Genomic DNA, 22,063 nt, shown 5'->3' on the forward strand with positions numbered 1-22,063 from the left:
GATTGCTAGAGGTCCCTGGGGTCTCGCCTCTCCACGGACAGGGTTCCCCAGGGCAGCAGGCTGCCGGCTCACCTGTCTCCCGCCCAGCCTGGTGCCGGCAGCAAGGCTGGTGGAGGAGCCTGGACAAACAGCTGCCCTCTCTCGGGGGCCCCTAGGCCCGCAGCCCTGCCTCCCACAGGCCCTGGCACCCTTCCATCTAAGGCGCTGGCCCCTCCGTGTCACCTTTCCCACCAGCTCCGGACATGCAGCCCGTCCTCCCGGCAGCTGCCAAGAGCTCCTCCTCCACCGTCTTTTATCTCTGTCCCCAAGTAAAGCCAACAGGTGGGGACGAGGGTGGAGGTGGTCAGCTTGTCCCATCTACGGGTCTGAGGCTTCGAGACTTCTGGTTTCTCTTCAGCTTTGGAAAGGGTTACCCTGGGCACCAGCCCAGTCTCCCCTCCTAATGGACTTCGCCCCGTGAATTTGCAGTGTTCGGCAGGACAACTTCTGGCACTTGCAAGTCCCACGATTTCTTCGGTAATTTTGAGGGTGGGGGGAGGGACATGAAACCATCTTAGCTTAGCTTCCTGTCTGTGAATGTCCCTATGGTGTATTGTGTGTTTTAACAAATGATTTACACTGATTGTTGCTGTAAAAGTGAATTTGGAAATAAAGTTATTACTGATTAAGTAAGATCTCCATGCGTGGATTCAAAGCAGAAAATGATTCAGGATGTAGGATTTGCGAGTCTTTTCCCAACCTGAGAATTTGGCTCTGAACAGGAAATGTCAAGGTTGCTAAAACCTGGACATCAGAATTTAGCAGCTCTCTGCAGGGCCCTGGAGGTGCAAGAGGAGTCCTCAGACTTGTTCATTCTGAGTTGATTCTCCGACTCTGCTGCGCTGCTCGCAAACCATCCCGGTCCAACTCAAAGGGCAGTAGCCCTGGGGCTGACCTCTGAGGCTGCACTCCGAGCCCGTCAGACGTGCGCCCGCATACTGCGACCGGCCGAGGCTGGGCTAGGTGGAGGAGAGAGTCTTCTGTCTGGCTCTAGGCTGGCCAGTCAGCTGAGTGAATGGCTTACGGAGCAGCTTCCTCTCTCCTTTGGATCCTTACTTAGGTGGGGGAAGAGGTCTGCTACATCAGGACCGGAACCCCAGATAGCCCCCAGCAATGCCACAGAGAAAACCAAAACAGAAAACCGTAACCTGTTGTATTATTTAGTAATTAGGTCAATGTCCTAACAAGGAACCCTTAGGTCTTCATACAAAATTACGAGACTCGTTTTCTTCCCCCCACCCCCCTTGCTTGAGCCCCTGCGGGCAGACGCTCCCACACGGCCGTTCCTCACGGTAGCCGCCGAAGCAACAGGGCAGCCAGAGCCCCGCTGCCTCTGCACTCATGCCTCCGCACTCACGGCGACCTGCCGGGCCGGGGCTTCCCGGGCTCCAGCACCAGGACTGCCGGGAGAAGGGAGAAAGGAGAGTAGAGGGATCACGCCTGCCCGATTACTTGTCTTACACAGAGAGGATCCAGCACTTAGCCACCTCAGAAAAATGTTACAAAACATACATTCTCATTGACCCCAACCCCAGGGAGAGGAAAAAAACACCCCAACAAAAAACGATGGAGAGGGGTGAAATCTCCGTTTAGAATTTAGCCATTTAGGAGAGAAAATGTCACACTGCTGGTCTCCCTGGAGAAAGGCACATCAAGAGGAGATGATCAATCACTTACAACCAACAAAAAGATTATCTACAGACATTCCATCCTCCAGGCACCCCTTACCTCCCCCGACAGCCTCTCCCTAGTGACCATCAGGTGACCCTGCCAGGTGGCCAGAGACACAGTGGAGACTCCCGAATGGTTGGAGCCAGTCCGGGCACGCAGAGAACTGCTCAGCAGAGCAGGGCCCTAGGCTGCCGCCACCACCACCGCCATGCAGAGCCCATCCAACGTCAAGGAAAGCCTGGCAACACAACATTCTGTAACTTTTTTTTTATTATTTTTTTTCAATTTTTCCTTCCTTTTTTTTTTTTTAAGCACTAGTCTGTGCTTTGCGAACAGAATCAAGACATTAACAAAGATCAGCTTCTCTGAAGAAAAGCATTTCTATAGAACAAAGACAGCTACATGTTTCGCTGCCAATACACAGCTCAAAGCAGGAAAAGAAAATATTTACAAAATACAAGGTTTTTTTTTCCATTTTTGTTTTTGTTTTTTTTTTTTAACAATGCTAAAAGGGTTATTCAGAATTTTCAACCTTATAAATAGAAGAAGCACTTTATGCATAGGGATATGGTGCATTATTGTTTTTTAAAGAAACAATGACAAACTCTTTAACTTGCAAACAGAATCAAAAAAAAAATCACTAATGTTGAAAATTGTGAAAAAACCCCAACCATTAAGCAGTTTGTCTACTATTTTTATACGATTACAAAATGGCAAAAAAAAATAAAAATAAAAATAAAGAAGTCCTTATTGCCCCCCCTCTTGGTGATGCGATCATACATGAGACAGGCACAAGGTTAACCAAGGGGGGTGGTGAGGGAGCGATGGGGACCACAGCTAGGACCAGACAACGTTCCACAGGCCAGGGGAGCGTGGGAGGGGAGAGGCCTGACACCAACAGGGGACTGGATGTGAAGGAAATGGGACTAAATGCATCCGTGACAACAGAATCATACGGGGGGAGATGGCTGCTCGTGTCCCTGACCCCCGAGTTTGCACAGCAGTGGGAATAGAGGTGAAGTAGCCCTAACCCTACCTTCCCAGATGAGGACAGGTGGTAAAAACGTCCAAGTGGAAGGACTGGTGTGTACAGGGGTGTGGATAGTGTCGGGGAGCAGACAGGGCATGAAGGGGCAGGCTGGGGACCTAAGCAGCCGCAGCCTAGGTTACTGCAGTTAAGGAGTCAAAACAGAGAGGACCGAATGCAGAGGAAACCCAAACTAGGTCTCCAAGATCTGGATGACAAGGGGAAGCCATTCTGTCAACTGAGAGCTCAGTGAGAACAGGCGGCAGTTATGGCCAAGAGGCTCCGGCGGGGGTGCTCTGGCACAGATGGCCAAGGGGGACCCAGCCACTGATGGGAGGGGAGGGGCGAGGGGAGGAGCCCAGAGCACACTGTTCTCCCTCACGTGAACCGAGGGCGGTCACACTGAGCTGGAGCTTTCCACTCCCTGTGCCCACTTGGCCAGTCCACCCTGCCCACGGGTGCGAGGAGAGGGGGGATCATCTAACATCGCTAAGTCCAGTGATTCAACAGTGCAGAGGACGTGCCAGGACCAGGCCAGCAGGGTCTTATCCTGAACTTCTGTTTGCCAACTGGAGGAAGTGCTCAGGTGTGTGTGACAACAAAACATGGAAACCAAAACCAAAACAAAACAAAAATCAAAAAAAAAAAAAAAAAAAAATACCAAAGTAGAATCTAAATTCCTTAAATTCACTAAAAACTGTGAAAATTTCCGGCATATGATGTTTGAATATCAAACGCAGAGATTTCTGAAGCTTTAATGCCAATAGTTAGTGAGTCTGTTTAGATTCTCGTTTCCCGCTCATCTGTGAGTTGGACGCTGAGCTGTGACCGTTGTCGCCAAATGCCGACTCTTGAGGGGGACAGCGGGAGGTGAGGTGGGGGCCACCTCTGCCTCTCGGCCAGTCTTGCTGCCTGAGGTGCGCCGAGTGCAGCGGGCTGCCCGTTCCTGCGCATCCAGCTGGTCCTCACACTCTGCCTGGGGGCTGTAGGCCAAGGGGAAGGTTCGCCGTTCCCACGGCTGGACGGACTGTGGGGGAGACAAACTGCCGCAGTGAGGAGCCAGTCCTGGCCTACATCCTGCCCCAAGGCCCTGCCCCCCAAACTAGTCCAAGACTAGTCCCTTGAGAGTTCCTGGAGTGGTCCAGGAAGACCCCTCGGAGTGGGCACCTGTTCCACGGTCCCTTCAGGTCGATTTTAAGTGCAACCCCTTTAAAATGGGGATGGGGAGGCATAAGATGCAGCCCCATCTTCAGCGGGTACGGTCCCTTCCCCATTCCGTCCCCAACCCCGCCGACCCCCACGCAGAGGCTGCAGCCCCCACCTGTTCATCCAGCCCCAGCTCCGGTGTGGAACAACGGGTGTCTTCACTGGCTAGGTGTCGGAGTGCGTCCCGAGCCACAGGGGTGAGGGGCGCCGAGTGCAGTTCCGGGCTGATGGGGCTCCTCGGGGACTGACCGTGGGAGAACTCCGGCAAAGAGTGGCTACTGCTGACATCAGGGGAGGCGGGCTGGGGGGTGGAGGGGTTGGCACTGCCCAGCTGGGGAGTTGTCCGGCCATCTGATGACCTGTAAGACCTGGACACCAAGGAGTGCAAATCTGAGTGCCCCGGGGAACAGGGGGTTCCTTGAAGGTTGATTTTGGGGGGCTGGGGAGGAGGCATGACAAGAACATCCCAACCAAAGGAGCTGAGGTAGACGGACACGAACACTTCTTTCCCAGGAACCATAAATCCCCTCGTTCCCTCCCACAGCTATGTGCTGGGGCAGGCCCACAATACGACAATCTCAAGAACTGGGTGCACCTATCGTCCCGAGAAAAGCCACGGTGGAACAATGCCGACTAATGCCGACTAGGGGCTAATCTCTGGCACAGTGCCCAGTGAATTCACAGGGAAGGGAAATTCCTCTAGACTCTGAGGGGGGAAAAAAGCAAAAACAAGAGCCCTACATCTACTTAACTTCCAGTTCTTTCAAGCAGGACCACAACCCCCCATATTCCAGTCCCAAGGAGGGTTAAACTGTCCTAAGTCCTCCAAAGCTCCTCTAGTTAAGTCACCACAACCTTCAATTGGCCCCCTAATGGCACAGACAGCCGCGACCCAGAGCCCAGGAGACCATGCAAGTTTGCCACAACTGGACAGCGACCCCACTGCTCAGCAAGGATCCAGCCACATGACCCTCATACCCTCATGAGTTCCAATGAACAGCCGGGAATGTCTGCGTTCTCGACCCGCACCAGCAGATGGATATGCACAGAGACTGAGGGGCAGCAGCAACCCCACGGACGCGGTGCCCGACCCCCCGCCCATCCTCCCTTCACAGGCCAGGGGACCTGTGCCTGCCCCGTCACCTGCTGCCCCGCCGCTGGGGTGGCACACTCGTGGTCCACAGCCACCGAGCCCTCTCCATCTCCTCACATTTGGCATGAAGGGCGGCAAAGGCTGCGTCGGACAAGTCCTCGACCTGCAAGAGACCAGCCTCACTGGCCCCCCATCCTCCAGGAAGCCGAGTCCAAGTATGGCTGGAGCAATTTTAGAACCAGCCCCAGCCCTTACTAGGCTCTTTCCCATCAGGACAGGAACACAGTGAGCCTGTACCTGACACCCACAGGTTTTTGAGGCACTTGGGGTGTGTGCACCCAACCACGTGAGCATGTGTGCATGCATGTCCCTCTGCAGAGAATGACCCTGCTGTTTACCTCCTCATTTTCCTCGTCAGGACTCCCCTTCAGAGACCGAAGATCGACCTCCCGCCAGCTGCAAAATCAAAAAGGGACAATTGTGAGAGAGCAGGGCCGCCGGGCAGGGTGTGTCTGCGAAACGGTGAGCGCTGGGCGCCTGTGGACGGCCCTGCCCTCTGCCCTGGCAGCCCCGGTGGCCTCTGAGAGAGGCCCCACACAGGACAGACACGGGCAGCCGCTGTGAGACTGGGGCAAATGCAGGCAAAGGAACGGCTTACACCAGCAGACTGCTACCCATCTACCCAATTTCCTAAGTTGTCAACAAAAGCTGGAAATAAAGATTCACAGGTGAAATACTGTTTTGATGAGGACAACAAACTCACTATTTGCAAACACACTGTGCTGTCAAACAAACATGGCTAGAGCCGGCACATGGCCAGAGGTCTGGCTGGTACTCTTCTTAATGGAATGAGAGAACGATACGCAGAAAGTTTCACTTCTATCAGGAAAGAATTTCTCTTAAAGAGAAGAGAAAACCTAAGGCCAGGACCCAAAGCTCGGGGACCAAAGAGGGGAAAAGGCGGTAGCGGGAAGAACATGGTGCGGAGCCGTTTAGCGAGGGCCTCTACCTGGGCGTGAGGATTTCCTTGTACTGTAGTTTCTCTACCCGAGTTGTGGCAGCAACAGACATTGGGATGACAATGTTGTTAATGTCGAACGAGCTCTCTCCCCTTCTCCTCCTCACTGGCTGCTGTAAGACAAAGGGGAATTTAAAAGGGAGGCGCAATTCTGCAAACATCAAATCCTACACCCAAGACACACGACAGGACAGCCAGCACGCAGGCACCTGGGCCTCGGGCCCCGCTACCCGCACTGGGGACGAGGTCTCCCTCCCACTTGGATGTCCCCTCAGGAGAGCCACCAGGTGGCCCCGAGGAGGGCCTCCTGCTCCTGAGTCTCTTCCTTCATGGGCTCACTCGCAAGAAGACTTCTACTGAATTTTGCAGGGGTGAGCGCCCTGGGGCCTCAAGTCAGGTGCTGTGGTTCTGACTCCCCCACATACACCCTAACTACCCCCTCCTTCAGAGTTGTCCTTTCTGCTTCCCCTCGCTATCTCTATCACCCGGACCCTTAGTAGCCCCTAAACCAATGCTTCACTAAGCCTAGTGCACTCTTCAGGTTAGAAAGGGGAGTTCCCTTATCCTGAAAAGATCTTGGACAGGCCCAGCTCAATGGATCATCTAACCTTGGACATCATGAAAGCACCTCTTCCTTGTAGATTTGAACTCTTCAGCTAAGTCTGTACCCACCATCTGCTCAGCCCTACAGGATTTCCCCTCTTTTTGACTAGTAGATACTTGTGGAAGAGTGGAGAGCTTTCTAGCTCTAGTGGAGCTGAGTGGAGGGAAACAGAGGAAGAGGACCTGGACCTGGCTACACAGCTCAGACTCTTGGAGAACGGAGACTTGCTTCTACAGGTTGAGATCAAACTCTTAGGAAAGAAGACTGACAAGGGTCCAGTAACAGAGGATGAGGTGAGCATCTACAGCAGCTCAGAGGCCAGAGGAGGAATACAGGAGGGAGCTGAAGGCCTTGGTTGGTTTCTATGCCGCAGGAAAAGTCCACCTGCTGCTTGGGCCCAGATAGCAAACAGCCCGCCCTGAAACACACACTGGGGCCGGGGCCGGGGGGGGGGGGGGGGGGGGGGGGGGTGCCGCCAGAGGGCAACAGTGGGATGACACAGCTGCCGCCAAGGCAACACAGCTGGAGACACCCAGGGGCTGCAATTCAAGGCCAAGGCCCAAGTGCGGTCAGCTCAGAGGGAAGGGGTTGGGGAAGCATGATGGGGAAGATGCTGTCCCCTACAACTAACCACCCTGCTCTCTGTTCCTGGAGGGCGATACGGGATTGATTCAACCCCTCACGCCAGGACGTTCCGCGAACGCTGACAGGCAGCGCTTCCTGGGCCAGGACTTGAGCTGCTGTCGCCTCTCACCTCAGCCTACCACAGTGTCTTTTTCACCTCCATTTCCTTCTCTATCAAATGAGAACAGATGGCCTCTGCCTTACAAATTTGGGGTAACTGGTTAACCAAAATGGTCGAAGAGAACTCTGCAAATCTTGCCCGGCTGAGCTCTGTAGCTCAGGCGTAGTGACCTCATACCCCAAAGCCTCTGCCACTGTCCCATCTCTGCTGAAAGGACACACCCCACTACCGAAGTGTGCCTCATGGAAGCCTCAAGAGAGAGCTCTCCCTACATCTTGGTCAAGAATGAATGTGAAGCTTGCAGAAACAGGTGTGTGTTTTCCCTGAATCTTCTTGGGCCTGCTGTTAGGGAAAGAGGTGGGAGTGGGCTGAGGACAACAACCCTTTAAGCAGTTTACTTAACCAGGCGGAAGCCTCAGCTTCCCCACCTACAGAGTAAGAATCGTTAGTATCACTGATCTACATTTCAAAGGGCGTTATCAGGATTGAATGATACAACGTGGGGAAAGCAGGCAGAACAGACACAGTGAAGACTATTTTATTACCACCATCACATTACCATAATCACCACAGAAAGGGCCCAGCGGTGGGCACCAACAATCTCTAGGTACACATGTTGAGGAGGCACATGCTGAGAAATTAAAGTATGAGAAAGAAACCAGCGGGAAATGTTTGTCTGGAATGGCTGTGCCAACAGCTCTCGGAGATGGAGCGAGGCCCTGCCTTCTCCCCTCCCTTCCAGGACCCCTCACGGCAGGGCCTGTTCTCGGGGCTCCAGCTACACTCACCGGGAGAGTAAAAATAAGGAAATGGAATGCCTCCAATGTTCCTAAGTCCCGGTCCTCTACCGCTCCTCTCAGGTGAACTTCTGGAACCAACAGGATTAGAGCCATGCTACTGCTGAGTGCTGGGTGAGACCTAGCCCCACAGATCTTGAATAGTCCACAGGCCACCTTCAGGGTCTGTCTCAGCATCAAGCTTCCCACCATGGAAAACAGAAGGTCAAATACCACCCCTCTGACTTAAAGACGACACATCGTGGTGGGCCGAGCCCCCCCAAACACCCTGGGTCTCAATCCCACTCCCTACACTGTCCTCCAGAGCCACCCGAGGAGCGGTCACTGCAAAGGGGCCATCTGGCCGACCTCACGCAGGTACTTACAGACGCGCTGGCTGTAACCTGTGGGCTGGAGCCGGTGGGCGCCGAGGTGTCTGAGGAGGTGGAGAGCTGTCGCACCAAGGGGCTGTGCGGGGCGTGCTGGGTGGCCGCCAAGTAGCCGGAACTGCTCATGTCTGTGTGATGCTTGAACACTGCAGGCGTCAACAACAAAGAGGAATACGTGGCTACCTCACCGGCCCTGCCGCCAGCACAAGCTACAAATGCCAGCGACACAGTATGAGCCAAAGCGCTTTCTAAGCCCAGAGGATAAAAAGGTGAAGCAGACTGGTTGATAGAAGGTAGGGGGGGCTGGGCGGAGGTTGCTGCAGCAGTTCAGAAGTGACCTGCATTTAGAAGCAGTAGGGTCCCTCTACTCTGCCTTGCTAGAAAGTGAAGGACCCCAAAGCTGGGGGCAATTAAGAGAAGCCCAGGCTGCCCCAGAAAGCCCTGAGCAGATGCAAATGCAGGCAGAGGTGCCGGGCCTGGCCCTACCTTCACTTCTCTCAGATGAATGGTCTCGCAATCTCATTTTGCTGGGGTTTGGGTCATGCACAGGTGGCGGCGGGTTGAGCAAGCGCTCTGCTTTTGGCGCTGTCACTCGCTCTACCATAGGCACGGCCCCCACATCGTCTAAGTGCTGCCTGTGGGTCCTGTCAGGCCGGATTTGGTGATGGGACAGCTCTGAAGAGGGGAACAGAAAAGGAGCTGTGAAATCTTCTCTCAATCTTTTTTTATTTGAGTTCCGAGCTCTTGAGTTCTCTCTAGGCCAATGATAAGACACCCAGGGCAGGAGAGTCCTCTGGGACTGATGCTCCTAGCAGACAGCACAGAGGGCCAGGCCAGGCCAGACAGCCCACAGGGCCCTCAACCAGAGAAATCTGACTCCAGGCTACAGAAGACAGCCTGCCCACAGATGGAAACAATGTCATGCCATGGTTAGCTGTTCGTCCAGCACTGTGGGTCTTGCCCCGAGATGCATGGTGTCTGCAAGAGCTTTCAAAGTCCATCTGAGAACATCCGAGACAAGTAGAAGTAGATGGTGAGCTGAACCTGTATCAGTCAACTGCCTCTCCCAACCCCAAGATACTGCCACAGCAAAACAGTAACTTGAGAACATAAAAGGAATAGAGAAATAACCGGAGGCCGACTCCCGAGTCCCCTAAAACTTACTGGCTGTTGTTAGGAAGGAGTTGACCAACTTGTGCCTGTCTTTACGAGTTGGATCTGGCAGGCTGCCTGGCATGGGTGCTCTGTGCTTAAGTGAAAACTTTTTGGGAGGTTTGATTTTGTCAAAAGGCTTGTTCTGCCACTGAGATTTCAGCATGCTCTGGAAGTGCAGGCTTGTGGGAACATCTGCAAGAAAGATGAAACGCTGCAGGTTAGTCCAGACACCTGGTCTCCGGGCTCCTCTCTCAAGAAGGGAGATATGTTCACAGGTAACCCGGGCTCTCCAGTGGGCGAGGATCTACATCACACCCTTCTTTTATGTGCCCAGCGGCAGGATGACCCGGCAGGGCAAGCACTGTCCTGTGGAAGATCTGCTTATCTGAGCTTTACTGAAGGCATTCTTTTATTCACAAAAGCAAGTCACTTTTAACATGTTCAAGTTAAACAAATACGCCATCTAAAAACACCTTTTGGTAGATCAATGGAGTTTTCTTTGTTCATGTAGTCTACGAAGTTTGTTACACTTTATTGGTTTAAAAGACTGATGAACACCCTGCTTCTATTCTTCCAGAGACTAAAACATTTAAACCTAATACTGTTAACAGTTAATCAGGATACATTCATTCAATAAATACTTATTGTCTACTGAGTATTACTCCCCCCCCCCCCCTTCCTTCCTAGCTCCTCACCCTCCCACCTGGAGATTTCTTTTTCGCTGATTAGTTAATATTCGACATCAAAAATTAATCTTTTAAACTATAATTTTTATCCACTTTGCTTTACCATTTCTTGGATCTTTCCATTTTCTTACTTCCATTTTTTATTTTCCTAAGAATGTGTCCTTGAGTAATTTCTTTAGAAAAAGTATTTCCAGACTGAAACCATTTTTCTCTGACCTTAAAAGCTGTCTCTCTACTTTATTCTAACATTCAGTACTGCAGATAAAATGGAAGTGGATTCTTCCTTAATTGGTGGTTTTTTTCTTCTTTTAAGCTTTTGCAAAAAACTCAAATACAAAAAAGCTTGTCGTGTATTACACTGACTCTACAGGTCAATCTGGGGAGAAATGCCTTCTGTTCTGCAATCAACACCAAGTCTCTCAATCCACCAATGTGGTATATCTATTTATTTAGGTTTTCTTAAATTTTCTCTCAGCAGTGTTTGACAGTTTTCATTTTACAGGTCTTATACTTGAGAATTGACTTAAAATATGCATTTCATTTTGATGTAAGCATCATTATGCTCCTTTTTAAAAAGACAAAACAGGTTCAGAGAGGTGAATTAGCTGTTTCAGGTTATACACAGTTTAGTAAGTCAACCAACATTCAAACTTAGGTTTGTAGAACCCTAGAGCCCACACTCTCAGCCACTACACCATGAAATTATTCTTTGGTCCAGAGAACGGAGAGGTTTAATTCTGAGGTGGAATGTGAGATTTCTCAAATTATTGGCAAAGAAGTAGAGTACAGGATATTTTTCAAGGGAGTTCTACAGTGTAAAAACGTTTAAACACTCTTTCCTGTAGTATATACCATGGATCTCATGACACTTTAAGAACAAATTTGAACACTGGGCTTCTCAGGTCTGGAATGAACATATATATCCCTGAATGAATAAAATAGTTCTGTTCTCAGGGATGCTTTTCCCCAATGGGCAAGCAGCCTCAGCGCCAGACATTATTTTCCAGTTCTGAGAATAGACCACTGGACCTTATGGCAGTCAAACAAATTAGTAAAACTCCTGAAGTTTTAAAGATAAACATTTGCTGTATGTCCCAAGTACTGAGATACAGTATGTGAGGACAGTGCTGTCGTCTGAAATTTTTTTGCATAATCATTCTTTCTTTTCCAAACTTAAAAACAAATTCACCTATCCCAACCTTCAAAGATAAACGTCAGCTTTCAGCAAGCTCAAAGGTGGGGAGATACCAACCAGACCAAGTATGTTGGATCTCATGGTGTTCCCAGCCCTTCCACTCCTCCAAGCCCCTCAATAAAATGGTTTGATTCCCCCCAACCCTCCCAACGAAGGTCAAATGTTTAAAAAAAGGATTTCCCATTAATTAACAATCAAGAATTGAGTTGAGGTTATTAACGGTAAATATTTTTTGCTGCAATTCAAAATGGTTAGGGAAAAGGGTGTGTAGGAAATAAAGCACCGTCTGGAGGCACTCTGAAAGCTGGGCTAAGCTGGAATGTCTAAAGGCCCCAGAAAGGGGAAAACAACTCCTCTATATCCCAGGACACCTCTTGTCAACAGAAGAATTGGCAAGGTCTATATAATGGGACAACAGAAGCCTAGTGATTTCATTTTTTCCTTGTATCTTCCCCAGTCATTGCTCTCCCAAACCTGGAAATTAAGCCAGGGAAAAAAGGAGGTAGGGAGGAATATATGCGATCTGATTTATAATAGAAACAGCACCAGACTAGAAATAAGTAGGCCTGGATTCAGGTCCTAATTCCTTCACTGAGTAGAAGGCGAAAACAAGAACAAACCACTTAGCTAGGCAGGAACATCCCAGTACACATGCTCTAGCTCTCTCCTCCTCTGCTGCAGACAAAAACGAAAAAATCTTAACACTCTTTACCCTATTGTACCCCAAGACCTCAGATTCATCTTTAAAAATTATAGAGTCCAGAAAGCCACTATCAATTTGAGTTAAGCACAAGAGAGGACACTATTTGTTACTCCTAGACTAGACTGACTGCCGAGTCTCTCCATTCTTAACACATTACATCAGACTCCAGGACCATACCTAATCTCCTCCCCTCACCTGAACACTCTGAAGTAGAAGCTGCTACAATTGGAGACTACCACCCTGTGCCCTGGAGTTCACGTATTAAGCAGAATCAAGAGCAATTTCCCCTATAAACCCACTGAATAAGCAGTTAGGATAATAACAAACTGCTGAAAGAACTCAGGCTGCTATACTTTGCTAGAAGTTTGCTGTGTGTTTTAAGAATGAACAGGAAGTCAGTTAAATCCCCCAGTCAATGAACAAAAATCTCTGAGGAATTGCTGGTCTAAGTTCATGCTCTAAGTGGTAAGTAATAACACCTGAGATCCATGTTGCACTAAAGCTCTGAAACGGATTAGATATGCAGGACCTGAAAGTAAGCAATGAAAGGGTATGAAAAAGAATACAAGGACCCATTCAGCCAGAAGACTTCACACATTCCATACCCGCACAGGCCATGCCGTTAAAGTGCCATCATCAGAGGAAGAGGAGCAGATGCTTGATCAGGTCAATAACAGGAAAACAGAAGTGTTAAAACAGGAAATAGGAAATAGAAGGAAACTAACATCATTTTAAGTTACTATTTCCTCAGACAAAATGAAAAGACCTTGACTTCACGCTCACTGGGGTCTGACATTCCACGTTGCACTTGACTGTTCTGCTCATTATGTTCCACCATTTTCTCAAGCAAATTTTCTAGGGTTGTTTTTATAAATACTCACTTCCTCCTCCTGCTGGTAAACTGTGGTAGCCTCACATACACCCGTCTTGGTAAGCTCTCTCAAAACAGCATAGATCTTCAAGGCCAGCAGGTGGTGCTCTTATGAAGCTCAAACTCAAGTTAACATTCCTTCCACCAAGGTTTTAGACTTCTACATTTCCAAGCTAAGGATTAACTGGCTTGATAAGGAAACAAGTTCCCCCTCCTAGGAGTACTAAAGAGTTATCACACCCTAATGCCTCCACCTTGCCACCAGGCACCAAGCTCCTCAAATTCTATCATCTCTAGACACGCTTATTGCGAATGGCTGAGATGTGGTCAACAGGGGAGAAAGAACTCTAGGATTAAGAGTTCAGTTGGTTCCCATCCTACCCACAAACAAATTGATTAGGGTACATTAGTAAAACTACTTGAAAATCCTGCCATCTCTAAGCATCTTCTAGAGAACAGGCTGTAAAAGGGTGGCCCAGAGGTCAGGTCTGGTGCATGTATGTTTGACCCACATGCTGGCCACTAGTCTTCACTGTTACTTACCATTCTACACAATGATACATGGGAAATCTCAATACTTAGAGGGAGTGCTATTCACACAGAATAATGGTGCCCTCTGGAGTTGGACATCTTTGTGAAAAATCTTACAGTTTACAAACATTCTGAATGTGGTATTTGTTTGGATCAAAGCAAAATTATCCCAAGGGGAACAGTATTAGATATGGTAACTGTGTCCCCCGGGTCAACCTACAGAAAGTCTGATTTATCCATAGGCAATTATGTTCATACATCCTACATGAAATAATAATATATATATATATATTCTCCTTTACAATCTTATAAGGAGATTTAATGACCAACTCTCTTCTCCAAACCCCAGTATCATGGTCAGGAGCTGTGTGAGACGGGGGGGGGGGGGGGGGGGGGGGGGGGGGGGGGAGGGAAAGAGAGAGAGAGAGAGAGAGAGAGAGAGAGAGAGAGAGAGAGAGAGAGAGAGAGAGAGAGAGAGAGAGAGAGAGAGAGAGAGAGAGAGAGAGAGAGAGAGAGAGAGAGAGAGAGAGAGAGAGAGAGAGAGAGAGAGAGAGAGAGAGAGAGAGAGAGAGAGAGAGAGAGAAGTATTTAAGGGCAGGCAGGAAAGTGAAAACGCTAATGACCAGAGAAAGGAGTCTCCACATCTTTCCTTCCTTTCTCCCTCAATGCTACTACCTATAGTTGCTTGAAAAGGGACTGAGTAGGGAAGTGTAAGGGCACCAGTCTGTGAGGCAAACAGTCTGAGCATATGTGATTGGGGGAGGGGGAAGGCAATTCACAACTGTATACGGTAACGCTATTGACAAAGAAATATCACCATGTTTATAAGCTGACATTCAGTGAGTATGGAAGAGGCCTTAACAGAATCAGAATATAACTACAGGCTTCAGGCTTCTTTATTCAAATACGAGACCATACAATTCAACACTGTGATCCTGCGAGAGTAACCCAAGAAATGTTCCTCAGTTTTCCTGGTGGCTCCACCTGCAGTCAGAGTCTCGAAATGGGTAGAAAACTGGTTTCCCTTAATAATCTGGCTGGGAAGAAGCATATTATATAGTGAAATGAAGGACAGGCATTAGATGACCCAAATTTGAATTCCAGAGCTATCTAAAACTCATCAGCCATTTAGCCTGAGATAAAGCACAACTTTTTAAGCCTTTTCTTGATCTACCAAACTGAAGTTAACACCTTATGAGATTACTGAGAGAAGCAAATAAGAAAGGTGCTTTGTAAACCATAAAATGCTATACAAATAAAACCTTAAGTTATATAAGCTATAATCCAAATGGCAAGAGAAGGTAAAAGCCAATGAAACCCGGAATCTGAAGTACACAGGAAGATGTGTTCTAAAGTTTATTTACTGCTCTACCACTCCCAACCTAAAATAGAACCCTGCCTAGCTTGCTATCCATATGGTCCAAAAGTTTATAAACTTTTTCTTAAAGGACAGATGATAAATAATTTGGGCTTTGCAGGCCACACTATCTATGTTTAGTCTGGGTTGCAACTACGTAATGTTACTGCCAATCTAGCAGAAAAGCAGCCACTGACAAGATGTACACAAATGGGCATGGCTGTGTTCCAATAAAATCTTATTTATAAAGAACAATCATTACTAACACCTGTCCTAGAGAACGCCCTCTTCTGTTTGACAGTTGATCAAACATTAAATTACTAAAATCCTCTCCCCTTTTTCTGTTCTTCAAATGACTAAGTTCTTTTGTGCCTACCTAAACCCTGTAACTGCTCCAGGACCTGTTACCGGAACTCCCTTGACTAAGAAGGAGCTTGATCTAATATTCCTGCTGCCATGTGACTTCTAGGAAAAGTGGAAATATTCAGTAGAAAACGTGGACCATATGGATAGCAAAGCTAGGCGGGGTTTTATTTCAGGGTCAGGGGCAACTTGAAAGGCTGGGGCAAATCTCTCTCCTGGCAAGTTGCAATCCTTCAGGGGCACATTCTGGTCTGGTGGATCTGCTGCACCCTATCTGCAAAATTCTGAGAGAGACTCTGTTGACTGAAACGGATACCTTGATAGCACCTGGGTTGTACCAGGATCCTGGCTCGTTTTCTTTCACTTTGAAGCCTTTAAGTCCCATGTAAGCTTTATATTCTGTGGCCTTTCTTACCATCTGGAAACGCTAGGACTGGGTGGACGCAGGAGTCCAACTGCGAGAGGCGTTCCAGCAGAGGGGCTTCGTAGTGAATTTCTGGAGGCACGGTGACGGTGCTGCCCGAGCCACACAGTGCGCAAGATGGGTTCACATCACAGCCAGAGCGCGTTGTGCTGTTCCGATGAACCTGTGAAAAGCCAAACAAAACTGACAATTCAGTGTCTGATAAAACCCAGCCCTCTCTCATTATCCCAAAGATTCAGAAGACTCTTTCTAGACACCTATATGCCACTACTAACCAAAAGTTCAATTGTTTCTTAAAAAACTCCCCTTTCTCCAACACACTAACCTTCAAAGTAATTAAGTAAACTTGCTTCTTCTTCAATGATGAAATCCAGTTACTTGGAGCCGGGCCCTAAACACTTCCTAGGTACCAAACTTGTGAGTTTAAAAGCTACTGAAACTGTGCTGAGAACACCTTATAAAACCTGAATGTTTCCACCATCTTGATGGTTTTCAACGGTCCCTGAGATGAACAGCTGGCGCCTGATTCCCAGATGGACATGACTTGCTCTCTCCAGCAATTTCATCCACCTAGGAGCCTGAATAACCAATCACACCTCTCTTTCTCCTTTTCACACCTCCTTCTAAAGACTTTCAGGTGGTCTCAAACAAGGTGGCAAATTTCGCTGGACTACACAGAACTCATTAGCTACATTTTAACCTATCCTAAGATCCATGATTATAAAGTTCATGCCTAACTAATGAAAATAAATTTGGGAGCGCCTGGGTGGCTCAGTCGGTTAAGTGCGTCTGCCTTAGGCTCAGATTGTTATCTCTAGAGGTCCTGGGATGGAGTCCCGCCTCAGGCTCCCTGCTCAGCGGGGAGTCTGCTTCTCCCTCTCCCTCCTGCCCATGCTCACTCTCAAATAAATAAATAAATAAATAAATGCAAGCTAAAAAAAGGCAATTTGGTAATGGTGAGTGTTCACACCATAGTCTTTATGTTAAATTCAAGGAGGTAGAAATTATTCCCATTAAACTTCCTTTGTACACATGTAAGCAGGCTAAGAAATAACCTCTCCTGCTAAGTCCACAATGAAATGTAATCTAACTCTTCGAAAGACAATATTGGCGGGAAAAAAAATGCTTAAAAAAAAAAAAGTTTTGTTTGGTTTTTTTTAAATAAACAATTTTATGCTTTGGGGAGAAAACTTCAGAGGTCATGCTGAATGCAGGATTCCTAGACTCTAGTGTTAGGATGGACAAATCTGGCATGTGCCAAATCATAACCCATTAGAAAGTCATTTGGGCAGCATCCAGTCCTAGAAGAAAAGGACTTGCTTGTGGAACAGCACCATGAAAAGAGATGCTCTGAGCAAGGGTAGTATCATAATAAAAACAAAAGGGCAGCATGGAAACTCTGCTAGCAAAAAGCCTACACCAACTCCAAGAGCGGCATTCGGTTTCAGCACAAACCTCTCTTGAAAACTGTTTGCCTTTACACACATGTACAGGAGAAAGATTAATATGAGAACAACATGGTCTTTATCAACATTCCCCAACTGCCTCCTTCATGCAACCACATAGATGGGTGGCATGCAAAGAAGCTCCTGTGAAGGTTAGACTGGGCACCTCGCACTAAAGTAAAAAGAATTTTAATAAGCTGCAATTGTAGATGCCACTGGAAGGGAAATATACCAACTAAACATGATGCTACTGTGTAGACATTAACTGGTACTGTTTTGGGAAAAAATATCCCTTGCACTCACTCTGTTTATCAGCGCTGGCTTTCTGAAAGAGGTAACATTTTGAGACAGAGCTGAGAGAGAGCTGCTGGCAGAGATGAGAACCACAGACCACACAGCAGATGAATGGGAGGAGTCAGGTAATTAGGTAGGATCCAGAAATTGCACCAAAACTTAAAACATTAAAAAAAGATTAGAAAAAGATAACCAAAATCAAAACAATCAATCTTAAGATGGAGATATGTTTTTCCTCATAAACTAACCAATGGCATCAATTACCTGTCTATATGAAAAATGAACATTCCCTTTTATGGCTGAACATACCCTTAAGTCAACAGCCAATACACTGGGTGTAGAGGAAAAAGAATATGGCAAAAATAACAAACTAAAGGAAGAGATTAAGATAAAAGCTAAAATTGCCAAAAGAGGAAATAGATGCCAGAAATAGCAAATTTAAGAGCTGTTCTTTGGGAGTTTTCCTTCTTCCTAAACCCACCTCAAGGGTGGGGTGGACAGGAACAGACCAATTGATAATCAGATAAACTTTAAGACTGGCTTAATGAAGAGAAAAAGGAAGAAATGCAAACATATAAGAATTCCTCAAAAAAGCACTAGTTAAATTAAAAACTGGAAACTGTGTGTACATATGTAGTATGTACAAATTATGCATTTCTGTGATGTTTAAATGTTACATATTTTTGTATTCCATCTAATAAGGGAATACCATATACATGCATAAAATAAGGGAGAGGCTCAGACAAGTCTATTTCCCTGGTCAAATCTTTAAAAACATTAAAGAGGGACACCTGGGTGGTTCAGTCAGTTAAGCGTCTGCCTTCAGCTCAAGTCAGGATCCCAGGGTCCTGGGACCAAGTCTTACATCAGGCTCCTTGCTTAGCGGGGAGCCTGCTTCTCCCTCTGCCTGCCACTCCCCCTGCTTGTGCTCTCTTTCTCTCTGACAAATAAAATCTTTAAAAATAAATAAGTAAAAGTAAAAGCATTAAAGAAGAGGTAATTTTCTATTCAATTAAGATGGCTGATACTAACATAAAGAAATTATAATTCTATTGTCCTTTCAGAAAAATAATTTTTAAAAAAGATTCTGAGAGAGAGAGAGAGAGAGAGAGAAAATGTGTACAAGTTGTGGGAGGGGCAGAGGGAGAAGCAGACTCTCCACTGAGCAGGGAGCCTGACACAGGGCTCAATCCCAGGACCCCAGGATCATGACCTGAGCCGAAGGCAGATGCCTAACTGACTGAGCCACCCAGGCGCCCCAGAACCTATTTGTGTTTTAAAAAATCACAACATATATTTTATAGTAAGAAAATAAATTTTAAAAATAACAAATATAAACAACCAAACCTGAGCCAAGTGGAGATTTCTGGATATCAGGATTACTCAATATTAGTATATCAATTAATATAATTTCATTTGAATTTAACTGCTCACTCAACTTCACTTAGATGTCTTAACAGGTACCTCAGTTCAAAACTGAGCCCCTGCTCTTCCCAATTTCTAGCTGCTCAGTCCTAAATCTCTGAACTCATCCTAAACTCCCTTCTTTTACCATACCCCATATCCAATCATGAAATCCTGCGGCCTCTACCTTCTTAATGTATCCAGAATCTGACCACTTTATACAACCTCAACTGCAATAACCCTGGTCTAAGTCAGTATCTTTTCTGACTTAAAAGGGGGGTGGTGGGGAGGGAGAATCTTAAGCAGGCTCCACACCCAGCAGAGTCCGATGTGCAGCTTGATCTCATGACCTGAGCTGAAATCAAGAGTCGGGGGCTTAACTGACTGAGCCACCCAGGCACCCCTCTCATATGAATTTATTAAATAACTCCTCACTTGTTTTCCTGCTTACCCCTCCTTCCAACTAATCAAAATACAGTATTAGGTGTAACCGTGACTTACCAGTCCTCAGCTCATAACATTCCAATGGCTCCTCATCTCATAAGGAACTAGAGCCAAAGTTCTTGCAAATGGTGCACACAAGGCTTTATACCATCTGTCACTGCTATCCCTTCTCTGACCTCATTTCCTTTTTCTTCCTGCTTCTCTCCTTGCTCACTCTACCATTGCTATTTCCTCAATATGCCAGGCAAAATTCCAGATCATGGGCCTTTCCATGGTTATTCCTCTCACCTCAGGTCTTTTTCTGAAATGCAACCTTCTTAAAAATAACCGTTACTTAGAAACATACAAGTGAAAAAAAATAATCTTTTCTTGACTGTAACAATAAAAAATATTCTGGAGTAAGTTTAACTAAAACTTGTAAACACAAACCTTTTTAAAGCTACTAATAATCTACAAATTAATCTGCAATCTAAGTAAGGTTTTGTTGGGGAAGGAAGAGGCAAATAAGATTTAAACAATCTTAAAACTGGAACTGAAAGAATATATGCTAAAGGGAAAAGTCCCCATAAAATTTCTGATAAGCAAAGATAGAGGGGAGTGATTTGCCCTACCACGTATCAAAATATCTTAAAGTTACAGCAATTAAAATAGTCTGCTACAGAAAAACAGAAAGAGAACTAGACCAAAGTATACATGACAGCTTAATATGTAGCAAAGGTGGTATTTCTAAATAAATTAGTTTAGGGGCGCCTGGGTGGCTCAGTCGGTGAAGCGTCTGCCTTCAGCTCAGGTCATGATCCCAGAGTCCTGGGATCGAGCCCTGCATCGGGCTCCCTGCTCAGCGGGGATTCTGCTTCTCCCTCTCCCTCTGCCGCTCCCCTTGCTCGTGCTCATGCTCTCGCTCTCTCTCTCCATCAAATAAAATCTTAAAAAAAAAAAAATTAGTTAAAAAAAAAGGAAAAGATGATCAATAGAAAACTGTGCATTAAGGACACTTCCACAGTCTAGGGATCACACAAGACTCCTATAGAAAACATGCCCTGCTCACCCTGCCCTGGGTGAGCTCACTGTGAAAGATTACAAAGCAGACCAAACACAGACTGATGTGTGGCAGTCAGCAGATGCAAAAATGGGGACAACTGGTCCTCAATAAACTAGAAATGGAGTAATTTTTTAAAAGTCATTTCTAGGGTGCCTGGGTGGCTCAGTTGGTTAAGCGACTGCCTTCGGCTCAGGTCATGATTCTGGGGTCCCGGGATCGAGTCCCGCATCGGGCTCCCTGCTCAGCAGGGAGTCTGCTTCTCCCTCTGACCTTCCTCCATCTCATGCTCTCTCTCTACCATTCTCTCTCTCAATAAATAAATAAAAATCTTAAAAAAAAAAAAAAAATAAAAGTCATTTCTAGCCCAACATGGAGCTCGAACTCAGGACCCCAAGATCAAGAGTCCCATGCTCTACCCACTGAAACTGCCCGGCACCCCTGGAAATGGAATAATCTGAAAGCGATTTTAAAGTAAGTATATTGGCCAAAGATGTGGAAACCTCATGTTCTCTGCCATTGGCAAATATATACATACTTACATGGTTCTCTTAAGAAAAAAAAAAAATAAAGTACATTACAGTTGTTCAAACAGATAAAGGAAGGAATGAACATCATAAAAGAACAGGAAAGGATGAAAAAAAAGGATGAATGTAAAAGTAACCAGAAATAAATTCTGAATGAAAACCACACACTGGGGTGCCTGGGTGGCTCAGTCATTTAAGTGCCCGCCTTCGGCCTAGGTCATGATCCCAGGGTTCTGGGATAGAGTCCCACATTGGGTTTCCCACTCAGCAGGGAATCTGCTTCTCCTTCTGCCCTTCCCCCCTGCTCATGCTCTCTCTCTCAAATAAATAAAATCTTAAAAAAAAAAAAGAAAAAAACCCACAAAAAACCAAACTGACAGGTTAATAGTAAACTAAACACAGCTGGAGAAAAACCTGATGAATAAAGGGAACAGTCACAGAGGTTTACGGAGAATAGAACAGAGCAAGAGAGAGATGGAAATGGGAAGTATTAAAAAAAGAGATATAGAAGAGAGAATGACAAGATCTACAACAATCTACATATAAATAGACATTCCATAGTAAAGAGGAGAAAAGAGGAAAAGTTTAAAGAAATAATAATTTTCAAAACTCAAGACAGAGAAGAACTCTCAGAATGAGGGTGCAAACCAAGCCCCTAAGTGGCTAAAAATTAATTCATACATCTAAGTATGCCCTTTGTTATTGCAAAACATAAAAAAAAAAAAACCACCTGAAAGTAGGGGGTTGGGGAATTTAAATTACTAGAGAGAAGATACAGATAAACTAAAAGAATGACAAACTGACATCAGAATTTTCACCACCAACAATAAATACCGGAATGCAATGCAATATCAACCATGAACTTGTCTGTATCTAACCAGTCATCCTGGAACTATAAGAATACATATGCTTAAAAAAAAAAAAAAAAAGTGAGATGGGGAAATAAGAGAGGTTATTTATTTATACATTAAGATTTATTTGAGAGAGAGAGAGAGCACAGGAGGCGGTAGGGTCAGAGGGAGAAAGCAGACTCCCCACTGAGCAGGAAACCTGATGT

At 46.5% G+C, this 22,063-nt stretch overlaps 1 protein-coding gene across 7 annotated transcripts in view; it reads right to left on the reverse strand.

The window, feature by feature from the left end:
* Positions 1-1,962: 1,962 nt before the first annotated feature.
* The window catches only part of KANSL1 (KAT8 regulatory NSL complex subunit 1), a 180,245-nt gene continuing 160,144 nt past the window's right edge, over positions 1,963-22,063 (reverse strand). For 6 of the 7 annotated variants that reach the window (XM_027625437.2, XM_027625441.2, XM_027625435.2 and 3 more), the window contains 9 exons: positions 15,845-16,016; positions 9,733-9,915; positions 9,055-9,243; positions 8,566-8,714; positions 6,046-6,167; positions 5,435-5,492; positions 5,087-5,199; positions 4,059-4,311; positions 1,963-3,764 (listed from right to left, as the gene is read on the reverse strand). In XM_027625437.2, the coding sequence (XP_027481238.1) occupies positions 3,537-3,764; positions 4,059-4,311; positions 5,087-5,199; positions 5,435-5,492; positions 6,046-6,167; positions 8,566-8,714; positions 9,055-9,243; positions 9,733-9,915; positions 15,845-16,016 (1,467 nt within the window). In that variant the 3' untranslated portion in view covers positions 1,963-3,536. The remainder of the gene's footprint in view (positions 3,765-4,058; positions 4,312-5,086; positions 5,200-5,434; positions 5,493-6,045; positions 6,168-8,565; positions 8,715-9,054; positions 9,244-9,732; positions 9,916-15,844; positions 16,017-22,063) is intronic. The other variant, XM_027625442.2, reaches the window with a different exon arrangement.

This window comes from Zalophus californianus, chromosome 16, assembly GCF_009762305.2.
Source record: "Zalophus californianus isolate mZalCal1 chromosome 16, mZalCal1.pri.v2, whole genome shotgun sequence".
Classification (NCBI taxonomy): domain Eukaryota; kingdom Metazoa; phylum Chordata; class Mammalia; order Carnivora; family Otariidae; genus Zalophus; species Zalophus californianus.